The sequence below is a fragment of the Sinocyclocheilus rhinocerous genome, unplaced genomic scaffold, assembly GCF_001515625.1.
Source record: "Sinocyclocheilus rhinocerous isolate Xijiao unplaced genomic scaffold, SAMN03320098_v1.1 scaffold3516, whole genome shotgun sequence".
Classification (NCBI taxonomy): domain Eukaryota; kingdom Metazoa; phylum Chordata; class Actinopteri; order Cypriniformes; family Cyprinidae; genus Sinocyclocheilus; species Sinocyclocheilus rhinocerous.
The window spans coordinates 61,644-73,992 of NW_015635508.1; the positions used below are offsets into that span (position 1 = coordinate 61,644).

General features: G+C 35.8%; 1 protein-coding gene across 1 annotated transcript in view; it reads right to left on the reverse strand.

Annotated features, from left to right (window-relative positions):
• Positions 1-1,868: 1,868 nt before the first annotated feature.
• sfmbt1 (Scm like with four mbt domains 1) overlaps positions 1,869-12,349 on the reverse strand; it is a 29,905-nt gene continuing 19,424 nt past the window's right edge. The window contains exons 10-20 of the mRNA XM_016561228.1: positions 10,260-10,386; positions 9,907-10,020; positions 9,736-9,778; positions 9,583-9,653; positions 9,313-9,455; positions 8,582-8,691; positions 8,159-8,334; positions 7,580-7,758; positions 6,776-7,000; positions 4,439-4,567; positions 1,869-3,128 (exon numbers count right to left, since the gene is read on the reverse strand). Of these exons, the coding sequence (XP_016416714.1) occupies positions 2,988-3,128; positions 4,439-4,567; positions 6,776-7,000; positions 7,580-7,758; positions 8,159-8,334; positions 8,582-8,691; positions 9,313-9,455; positions 9,583-9,653; positions 9,736-9,778; positions 9,907-10,020; positions 10,260-10,386 (1,458 nt within the window). The 3' untranslated portion in view covers positions 1,869-2,987. The remainder of the gene's footprint in view (positions 3,129-4,438; positions 4,568-6,775; positions 7,001-7,579; positions 7,759-8,158; positions 8,335-8,581; positions 8,692-9,312; positions 9,456-9,582; positions 9,654-9,735; positions 9,779-9,906; positions 10,021-10,259; positions 10,387-12,349) is intronic.

The window sequence follows — 12,349 nt, forward strand, 5'->3', positions numbered from 1 at the left end:
GGCCAAATAAAGTGCTTTTGCTTTCGCACTGAATCACACAGCGTCTCCCTGACATGGCTGCATTAACACTACTGCTGTTCCTGAAACCACGCTTTCTTTCTTTGCGTGCACATTTGGGCGGTGTTATGCAAATCTTCCCAGATAGTGACGTAAGTATGTGGGGGCGTTAGAACAAACTGTTTTAGGTAGGCGTGGTTGACTTAACTTTTATAAAGAATATCTCTTTGGATTTGAGACTTTAGTGTTTGCAACTTTACAGATCTTCTTTATGCACCAAGAGCTTGTAACACTCCAAAGAGAAAGGAAAAATTGAAATCGCATCATATGACCCCTTTAAGATGCATCCCAATTCGTGTACTATTCTGTGCTGTTTTGTAGTATAAATAGTAGAACTAGTGTTCATACTGAAAAGTCCAAAAAGAAAAAGTGCACTTTAAATACCCAGATGATGCACTTAAATAACCAAAAAAAAAAAACCCGAAGTGTGGATTGTTGGACACTTCATGCACTCAACTGATGCATCTTTAATTATGTAGCGGAGGAGGAGGGGCTATCAGACTCTAATTATGAATGACAAAATAACCTTATATTATTCATACTCTACACGGTTGAGTACGTAGTGCATAAGTACCTAGTATATACTATGTATGTAGTGCTTAAGTACCTAGTGTATAGTGCGTCATTTGGGAAGTAGCTTTAGAACTGGCTTACTGAATGGCGAAACTTATGTATTTGCATTGTGAAATGCATTTATTTAACATATTTAATTAATGTTTATTCCCACAATGAATCAAGCTGAATGCCATTGGTCACACTTGTGAGCTGGAATCAAAATGGACCAGTTGCTTGAAAAGATTGAATAGAAAGTTGCAAACAATAAATTAGCATAATTAAATGTACACTACTGTTCAAAAGAAATTGCTGCTTTTATTTAGCATGAATGCAGTGAATTGATCAAAATCAGTAAATACATATTATATTTATATTTCAAATATAATATAATATATATTTCCTGTTAATCAAAGAATCCTGAAAACGAATAACTAAGTAATAAGAAGAAAGGTTTCCTGAGCATCAAATATTATATTAGAATGATTTTTGAAGAATCATGTGACACTGAAAGCCAAGTGTGGTGACCCATACTTGGAATTTGTGCTCTGCATTTAACCCATCCAAGTGCGCACACACACAGCAGTGAACACACACCCAGAGCAGTGGGCAGCCATGTGCTGCGGCGCCTGGGGAGCAGTCGGGGGTTCGGTGCCTTGCAGTCGTGGTATTGAAGGTGGAAGAGAGCACTAGTTATTCACTGCCAGACATGAGACTTGAACCCACAACCTTCGGGTTACAAGTCTGACTTTCTAACCATTAGGCCACGACTGACTGACTGGAGTAATGCTCCTCATCACAGAAATAAATAAAATTGTAAAATATATTAAACAATTATTTTAAATTGTAATATTTCACAATATTAGTTTTACTGTATTTTTAATCAAATAAATGCTGCCTGAGCAGAAGTCTTCTTTCAAAAACACTTTTGAAAAAATCTTTAAAATCAATAGCATACACACGAGAACATATAATCAGAATGCAAAAACAACTACCTAAGTATTAATATCTATGGTCTACAAATATATATTTTAAATATAAAGATTTTTTTTTTTAAATACATAAACCCAAATAGATCCAATTTTTCAAAGTCATCACTGCCCCAACCCCTTTCTTTAAATTAACCCCCTGAACAAAGAAACCAAAAGGCAAGATTCTGTTCATTTATTTTCTTTTAAATAACATTTTCCACCAACATATAATTAAAAGTAAACCAATATTATTTTATCAACCTTTAATCAAACAGATGAAAACCAGGAAATGAATAAAACACAATGTGGCAAGACGCGGTTTCAAATGCATCTTTCACCATTCCAGCACAAAATTCTTAAAGAAGAATGATCAAGGGAAAATCATGATCAGGACTGTTAAATCAAGAAAAGGGAGACTGATGCATCTCTCATAATCAATTCAAATACAATCAATAGATAACAAAACAAATGATGCTATCTGGTTGAGTGGGGGCATAGCTTTGCATTGCAAGACCAAACTAGTTATTTAGACCATTACAACATAGAGGCTCCTGAAATTATTTAATGCAGTATATGCATCTGAACACAGATGCTGCATTCTACTTAATATTAAAAATATTATGTTTGTAAGAGTACAAGACTCTTCAGTTTGGTGTTGTTGATAAACCCTGGATTTGCCACTATGAATATTATCCCTATAACAGTCAGTGACATAACCTGAAATCTTTGTGTGCTTATGTCTTAACCGTAAACCCCTCATAATTTTTTGTTATTACTCTGCACTTTTATTTAATAATGCATCGTTAGAATAAGCAAATTATTATTAGTATTTACAGAAACCTCATAATTTGCACTGTTGTGTTACAGTGTAGTTCCCAAGCTGTTATAGAAAACCGAACCGAAATGGGAGCATTAAAGCAGTCCCACTAAAATTAACATCTGGTTATTTACAGTATTTACATTCACACTCCTGTATGTACATGTTTGCATACCACTTACAGTACATGGGCAATTGTTTTTTTGTGCTTAAGGTAATTGCATTGTCATCCGCTCTACAGTTAATAAAGGTTTCAGAAACAAGAACTTTGCTTATTGTTGCAGACATGAATGGACCAGTTCCTCTGACTCAGGTCTAACTGTACCCTGAGCTGAACTAATCTTTAAAAAAAGACCACAAACTTAACAGTAGTCCAGGCTTAATTTGAGATGGAGAGCCCAGCCGTACAAGTACCAGATTTACCCTGTTGAAAAACACCCCTCCAGTAGTATCTCTATTGTACAGGAGGCGTCTAAAGCGCTAAGTGATTTTAAAGGTTCTATGATCCATAGAGCAAAAGGAAGATCACAAACATTAGGAAAGTCTCCCAAAATGTCAAATGCCCTACTCTTCTCTACAGAATGTCACCCTCAGCTGGCAAACTGTTGGTAAAATGCTAGCTTGACCTGCTCGATGTGATGGCACAGCTTGATGGCAGGGCCGAGCTTCAGGTCCATACACTCCTGGACAGTGGGAAGGTTCAACAGAAGCAGCGCTTGACCGTCAATTTCCTAGGAAAGGTAAATGAAAAAGAGTTGACAAATATACAGATGTAGGATCCTAAATCAGCAATAATAAGCATGTGAGCCAGAAAATGTAGTTTAATCTACGCCAGTGTATTTACAATGGGGCCCAAAAGGTTTTGCAATCAAATTACTCAAACCTACAAAGCTCCACACAAGACATGAGAAAATAAATTGATATCCTAGCCACAAATGAATAATTCTCACAACTTAATTTGCTGCACTAATGTGTTCTCTCATGTTATGTAAACTGTTCCCATGACTTACTAATTTGCTACCTCGTTTTACAAATTAAATCCGTGTATCATTCCTTCATTTGATTTTTGATTTAATTTTGAAAAAAGAAAAACGAGAAAACTGTGCCTGTTTTGTTTTTTTCAAAATAATCGAAAAACAAAGATTCAGCTTGAAGAAGAAATGGATTTGCAATAAATTCTTTAAGAATTCTTACAACTGGAGCAGCGGAGGACTATTATTCTGCTGCGCAGAACTGAGGAAGAACTGATGACGACATGGTTTGATCTTCGGCTGACCAATCAGCAGAAAGGGGCATTTTATTCCCGCCCACATGTAAAGATCGAATATTCAAGCTGTTTATTGATTTTCTACCTCTGAACACAAAAATGAAAAATCAATCAAAACTTTTTTTTTTTATTAAGAAATTAAAAACTAAAAAGGTGCTCTTTTCTCGTTTTCAATATTAAATTTTCAATATTAAATCTAAAATGAAAAGAACGAATGATACACGGATTAAATTAGTACAACGTGACCATGATTTATCTAAAACGAAGAAACCAACTATTACAACAAGGCCACAATTTACCTAAACAAGGAAACAAATGATTAATTTGTGGCCATGATCATTTTTTCCTACGCTTGTCATGTGCAGGGCTCTAAACAAATCACATTTGCAGATATTTAGAAACTCGTGTGCATATTGCATTTGTAGCAGGTTGTCCTGATGCATCCCAGACAACAGTGAATAACCTCTCCTGTCAATCAACCATTACACTAAAACAAGGGATTTAAACTTACGTGTCCAATGGCGTTAAAAGAAAATAAAAGCCCAAACAAATACTTCAAGAAACTCAATTTGTCTTACATTTACATTTTTGCGCTGTACTTACAATGTGTTACTGCAGGTATGTACTCAAAAAATCTTAAACTCTTTAAAATCCAATCAAAGGTGCTCACAAGAGACTACTACCAGGCATAAATAGCAATTTGTCTTTCCTGATCACTTGTGACTGGATCATCATAGACAGATGTTAACGTATCGGAGGTGTGTGTTCAATTACTTGATCCATGAAGATGCGTGCCAGTGGAGCACAATCGGTGGTCCTGATGAAACGCACAACATCTGTGACACTCCATTCCAGTGGACTGCTGTCCAAACACAGCTTCGGAGGAACTTCAGTGCGTGGACTCTTCAGAAGAGACAGCCAAACAGTCAGTACTGCATACTTATCGAACACAAAACAGTACAAAACCTAGTTATAAAGAGAGTTATTTTCCTAAGTGTTAAAAGTATATATTTTGTATACTGTAAGTCAGCCGTTTTCAACTTTTCTGACTTCAAGGCTCCTCATAAACAATATTCGAAGGGCCCCGTGATATTTGTATTTATGATGAAAGCTGCTTTCCATTTTTTTCACAGAAACTAGAAGTATCTATTTAAATTCATTCAAATATTAAAATTGTTATATAAATATTTATAATAATAATAATTCATTAAAATTATTATAATTAAAATAATTGCATTCCAGAAGCTTCAATAACTAAATGTTCTTCAGTTTACACTTTTTATTTACAATGAATTTACATTAATTTTCTAGTCACTCAAGCTTTTTTTGCTCATAATGTATACCTGATAAAACATTTTAAAGCTTGACATTACTAGAAAAAAAAAGATTATTAAAATGTGTCTTTTTAATATTTTATTAATTTCCATTACCTTTACAGGTCTGTAAATAAATAAATAAAAATCCCTCATTTATGCATGTTTCCCAAGACTGTGGGAATACTGGTCCATAAATAACGATGACAGTGCTGCCCTACAAAGGCAAAAGACCTTAACTCGCAGGAGTGTGCAACTGAGAAAAATGACTTTAAAGATTTTTATTTGTTCAGCCAAATTAATTATAGGTAGGACACTGGAAATCTGGCAATTAGATGTTTTAGTAATGAAAATTATCTACACAAAAAAATCTTGAACTCAAACTTGATTTTCACCTCTATTTTGAAGTTACTGTACTTTGCCTTTGCATTGTCTGCAAAAAGTGAGATGTCACGCTAAGGCAAAAGGCAGTAACTTCCACATTATCAATATTTGGTAGCTGAACCCCATTTACAAAATCATTATAGTAACACCTGTATAAAATCTAGTGATCATGGGATCTCATAGGCTATAACATAATGTGACTGTATTAATTGTTTTTCTGACCTAACAACCATACAAAAAGTCTGATATAAAAAACTGAATAAAAATAGCCTAGCATAAAAGGACGACTAGGAATAAGGAATAATGCTCAGAATGCTTGTGGATTAAAAATCTCAGATGAAAAGGTAGGATATGAATTTAATTGCAAACTGTTACTGATTTTAGTCGTCGCCGATAGCCTCGTGGGCAGCGTGTCGACATGTAGCGCCATTGCGCTTCGGGCGTCCCGTGTTCGAGTCCTGGCTCGTGGACCTTTCCCAATCCCATCCCCCCTCTCTCCCACTTCGCTTCCTGTTTCACTACTATCCTATCAATAAAAGGCAAAAACGCCAAAAAAATAAATCTTTAAACTGTTACTGATTTTATGTGTGTTCATGCTACGCTGTCACGGCATTCGAGTCCACACACGTGCAACTAGAAGTGGGCAGTCTCAGTCTGACAGGCCGGCACTGAATAATCTGCATTATAAAAAGAAAAAAAAACCTTTAAAGATTATTTACGATTACTTTTTGCTGCCAAGTTATCTAGTCTATGCTTGTTTACAGTGCTTTGTTATATTGAGCAGTTAGATAGCAATCTAATTTGTTTGTCTAAGTGCTTCAGTGACAGATGTATGAAAATACACAAGTTACACCATAATTTAAACGTGGCAGATTTTAATGGACAGTAAAACATAGGCAGAATACCGTATAACCCCAGGCCGGCATTCTTAACTTCATCTTGACGGCTAAACAAAAGCAGAGTACCGTAACTCAATTTGAGTGTTCCAAAACAAAGTCAAAGAGTGGTAGCTGGTGTTTACACAGTATTCTGCTTTGGTTTCTCCTGGGCTTTTCGAAGTTACTGTTAAGACAACCCATTATTTTCTCAAAAAAAATAAAAAATAACGAAATTGACTCAATAACTAATTTTCGACCAAAAACGAAGTTACGGCCTTTTGCCTTTGCACGGCAGAGTGGTTGAGGAAACAAATGAAAATAATTATGACGTCAGCTTACATCTTGATTTTTAATTGTTTTAGCTTTTATTGAAGCATATTTAGTCTTATTTTAAATTATTTTTAGCCATTTTGCCACCCCTTGGAAGTGTGCTGAGGCTCCCAAGTGGGCCCCAGACCCCTGCTTGAAAATCACTGCTGTAAATTTATGTTTATTATTACATTATTGTCCAATAATTCTAGAAACCCCAGTGTTACCTTGGGTGAAGGAGGTCTGTTCTCATCATCTGAGCAGGACGGTGAGCGAGGTTTGCGCCGTCTGCGTGTGGGACGGGGGGTTTCTGGAGGGGAAGGGGAGGGGGTGGGGGGCTGTGACTTCTTCTCTGAATATTCAGAGTCATCCATCAGCTCGTCTTGCAGTTCAGAGCCCGTGTCTTCACTTAGAGAGTCATCCTCATCCAGATCTTCTTCATCACCGCTGCCCTGTGAGACCAAACAGTGACATTAGTGCATCTGTAGATCCAGTTAAATGCTTCTTTTGGTTTAACTTACATATATTTTATATTAACGACCAAAATGTTCATTTTGATGCTGTGATGGTAGAACATATGAATTCTGCTCATGCGCTGAATCTAAATGGCAATGACATTTACTCTGAGTGCAAATGTTTCACCAGACTGTGCATTTCACATTCTAATGACCACATTAAAACAGATGAAGGAACATATTTGATTTGTATTTAGTGTGGTCCAAACATCTGAAAATCTGGGTTCAAGAGTCTAATTAAACCTAGAGATAAACTAAAAGCAAAACATTATGATGTAAAATTAAGCAAATATGTTTAAGAATCTGGACTATTTACTCATAAAATCTGCAATGTTGAGCATTTAATAAAAATTAAAAAAAACAATAAAATCATGTTATTTATTTTTTATCGTTATCTTCAAATTATGCTGATAATGTTTATAATTGGAAGCATTTGTATTAAATTAGAAAAATGCAAAATAGAAACATTTTCACCAGAGTTCTCAGAACTTTGCACCGTAATGTAGCTCTTGTTACCTGAGGGGAACCTGCCGGAGTGTTGTCGACAGAAGCAGATGAACGTCTCTTTTTGTGGACGAAGAGCTGCTTCCTCCTCTTCCTCTTCCTGCCTCGTCTCTTCACACCTCCCTCTAAGTTGGAGTGTCCACCGGGAGGTCGGCCTACACGCCTGCTCTTCTTCTTCCCATAGTAATATGCTATAAAACAGGTTCTGTTAGTTTTACAGAGCCAACTAAACAGCAAGTAAAGGAGAGCACATTATTTATGCTATCATGTAATTGAAATAAATCATGGGTGAATTTGTCCAGGTCATATTTCACCCCAAAATAAAAAAGAAATTATATTTTGCATAAATTCAATAAAGCATATTTTTTGTTCATACAAGATTACACACACAAAAAAAAAATGTTTATGTATCATGATAATATATATGCTTTGCAGCCTTTAATTAATACTGATTAAAAAAAAAAAAATCAATACAAAAATATTGTATTATAACAATAATTTTACTGCAATAAAACAAAACAACTTAAATCTACACAGAATTGTTGAAAATAATAGGAATTATTAGATAATTAATAGACAAAAGATGCTCACTGTATTTGGTTTTGGTGAGCACAGAGCAGTTTTCTGAGCAGCGCTCCAGAACCATTCTTGGGCCGAACAGGTTGGGACAGCACTCCAGCTTAATGCAGGTTTTCCGACAGAAATCAGCCACCTGGTCTGCAGTGCGAACAATCTCTACTGTCGCTCTATAGCTCTTCCCTTTGTACCTGTGAAGCACAAAGACTGGTCAGACCAAAAGCAAACTACTTGTTACATAATTATGTTCATAATTAAATTATAAATTATTATAGACTTTGATAAAAAGCATATGCATAACTTTCATAATTTATTAACAAACTTGTTTCAACAACCTGTTTGATCAGCCTTTTACAGGTACTTTAAAAGTTTAAAAAGTTTTTTTTTTTTTTACTTTACTTTTGCAAAAAATAAATGTTTGGGGCACCATATACTCACTTGGCTTTAAGTGTCTCTCCGTGACCCTGCCAGCGGCCCTCCTGGTCCAACTGCAGCTCTCTCAGCACTCGACTGGGCTTATAGGCAGAATTTATCAGCAGCGTCAGCACCTGTACAGGTCACAGGTCAATAGGTCAGCATTACAAACACACAACTAAGGTATTCATAAGTCTCAACAAAATAGAATAGTTCAACTCCAGATTTTGAGCCGTGTTCAAAGCTATTACAAAATGCAGATAAAAGCACATCAATTCCCATTGATTTATATAGCACATTTCATGATCAGATGTGACATGGTCAAAGTAATGTCCATGTGGCAGAATGAGATTTATTTATTCTGAATTTAATTGATCACATATACAGTAAAAACAGAAATATTGTGAAATATTAGTTCAATTTATAATTTATAAAATTATAAATTGAATAAAAAAATAAAAATATAATTTAAAATCTTAAAATACAATTTATTCCTGAGATGGCAAGGCTGAATTTTCAGCAGCCATACTCCAGTCTTTAGTCTTCTGTTTCAGGCTTTCAGACACTTTGCTTCACTTTTTTGTCATGTCTAAAAACACCTCATTTCACCATTATACATTATTTTTATAGTTTTATACAGCAGGATAGGACGTTTTAAGGCTTAAAATACTATTAATAACATTTGCTCATTACATTTTGTTATCAGAAGGAACAAATTTGAATAGTATTCTATTGCAAATCTTTTTATGCCTAACCTCCTTCAGCACCAGGACACAGTTCCCAGGTCCCACACACTGCGGCAGCTCTGCAATACGGCCCTTATTGAGGTAGGGCCCTGAGAAGCAGCGATGGTTAAAATAGATCTTGGGGCAGCAGTATTTCCCATTCGCCTGGCCTGCTGGTGGCACACAAACAAGAATAAAATAGTACCATGTTGGAGTCCACTGAGCTTTTATGACTGTGCAAACAGCTGAGAAGGAAGACCATGCACGTGTACAGTGTTCAGATATGTATCTAGCACTCACCGATCTCAGCCTGACTGCTGCTAATCTGTTGTTTGGTAGTATCAGGTGAGAAGTCTTTGGATGGTACCCGGCTGTGATCAAAGAGATAAATGAGTGTTTTTCCATAATCAAAACTACTTGAATTTAATTCAAACGCTTTTGTGTCTTACTTACTGTTTCTCTGGCTGAACAACTGCAACCTTTCTCTGTTTCTCCACTGCATTGAACACATAAAATATACATTTGAGTCTCTTAACAAGCCAATATCAAATATAAATATCAATTTATAAGGTAATTTGTGTGCACAGCACCTTGGCATTGAGAAGTTTGTGCTGTAAAACTGACCTCTGGGCTTGCAGGGGTGATGAAGGGGATAGCCATTGGTCTCACACCAGCTCACTGGGAAAATATCCATGGAGTCTGTGTGAACTATGATTTCTGGGATGGCTTGCTTCAGACCTGAACAAAGAGCGGAAGGGAGAGATAAATGAGACTAATCCTCATGCCTACTGACCTGTGATGTCTATAAAGGGTTAAGCCCAGTCTTATATTAGTCCATTATAGTGGTCTTGCTATTTTTAATCAGGGACTATGTTTTGTTAGTTTCCTCTGGAACCAGTCCAAGGAGACACCGCATAATTATTTTTGCTCATTCACAGCTGCCATACTGCAGAAAAAAAGGAGTGTTGATGTCACACCTTCCAAACGAATCCACATGTGTTGACCTTTGACCTTGATAACAGTTGCTACATGAATGTTTTCAGGGCAGAGTGGGTTGACAGCCTCCAGCATCATGGACTCTTTAATGCACTGATCAAAAGGGTCCTACAAGGAAGTTTAAAAAGTCAATGTCAGAAAGTCACATCAGCGACAAAAAGCCATCAATAACTGAGATTTGAAGAAGTCTCTAGAAATCTCTAGAAATTCTAATCTTTTTGAAATAAATGAATACTTTTATTCAGCAAATATGCGTTAAACTAGGGGTGGGAGATAAGGCAAAAATATATCACGATTTTTTTCCAGAAAATCCCAATTCACGATTTTATCAAGATTCTTTGTCATTTTGTTGGTTTTGCTAATTTGCAAGTTGTCTGAGCAGTACAGCCAAACTAATTTCCCTATTTTAAAAACAAAGCCGTACAAGGTAAAAAAGAATGGCAGATATTTAGGCCAAAGAGGGTGAAGATAAAAATCTGTCATTATTTATCTTTGTTATTAAACAAATAAAAACAAAGATGCTTTATTTTTCAGGTACAGTAGGTGTTTTAGCAGTAGCATTTAAGAAACTGAAATAACAAATATAAAGATAAAAAATAAAACACTATATACTGTATAAATTACTAAATTACACAGTACTATATACTGTATAAATTATACATTGATTCTTATTAAAACAAACAACTGTATTAAAGTTCTTCAGTCAAGAGCAGTGAGTGATTTTTCTCTGTGTTTTGTTGTTTTATTAACATTAAAGGGATAGTTCACCCAAAAATGAAAATGCTGTCATCATTTACTCACTCTCAAGTATTTTTTAAACCTGAATGAGTTTCTTTCTTCTGTTGAACATAACATTTATTTTGAAGAATGTGGGTAACCAAACAGTTGCTGGTCCCCAGTGATTTCTATAGTATTTTTTTTTCCTACTATAAAAGTCAATGGGGACCAGCAAGCAACTGTTTGGTTACCTACATTCTTTAATCTTATTTTGTGTTCAGCACAAGAAAGAAATTAATACAGGTTTTGGACAGCATGAGAGTGAGTAAATAACGACAGAATTTAAATTTTTGGGTGAACTTTAATGACAATCGGCAGCATGTTTAGAACTATTAGTTTGCTAATATACAGGCACACATCCATTTTTCTGTTGCAACTGTTTACTTTCACTTTAGACATAACCAACTGTGTTTATATGTAAACCTTGTTTTTGTTTTTTTACAGTATTACCACAAACAGACGTAATATAACTTAGTCCAGTAATCAGGCGCTGTTTGACAGGCTTTTTAGTGTGCGCGTGCTTCAGGTGTACGCGCAAAAAGCACATGTCAGAACAGCACGCAAATGAAATGTTTAACCGGCAAGGCTTTAAAGCACATGCAAATAATACTTTTGTGATTGTGAAGTGCAGCGTCCCGTGAGTGTAACTCTACCACTGAGTTAACATTTGATGTGAATGTATGTGGCGTTGTACAGTATATTGAGATTAGGGATGCGCCGATCCGATATTCATATCGGGTATCGGCTCCGATAGTGCCATTTTTCTCGGATCAGGTATCGGTCAGAGAGGTCCGATCCAAATCCGAGATTTATTTTATTTTATTTTTTTCTCGATTGTGCGAATTATTCTGTGTTACTTCGGAAGCCATACGATAGCTTAATGTGAGCTACATATGAATATTTAAGTCCTTACATTAAAGTTCACACAAACTCTTTTCTCCGCTGTGGCTGTCAGTCATTCGTTCAGCCTTTAAACCCTGGTCGCGTTCGGTTACAGCAGCCAGCTCGGTAAAGCTCTCTCCAAGATCATTCTGTGTTCCCATTATACTTGATTTGTAAATACATGTCTATGATTTAGCAAAAAGGACTTTATCTTCTTGCCGGAGTTTAATGTTGTTTTGTTACTTGCTACCGGGTGTCTGTGAGAACAAAACACGGGCATAGAAAAGACTATAAATTGTTTTTAACGTGCACAGTAACTGAAATTTAAAACTGTTAAAAGAAAGGCTCAACTTTGTGCTTTGCAGTTTTTAACACGAAGCGCTTAATGTGCGCACATTGTAAGCGCTTCGTG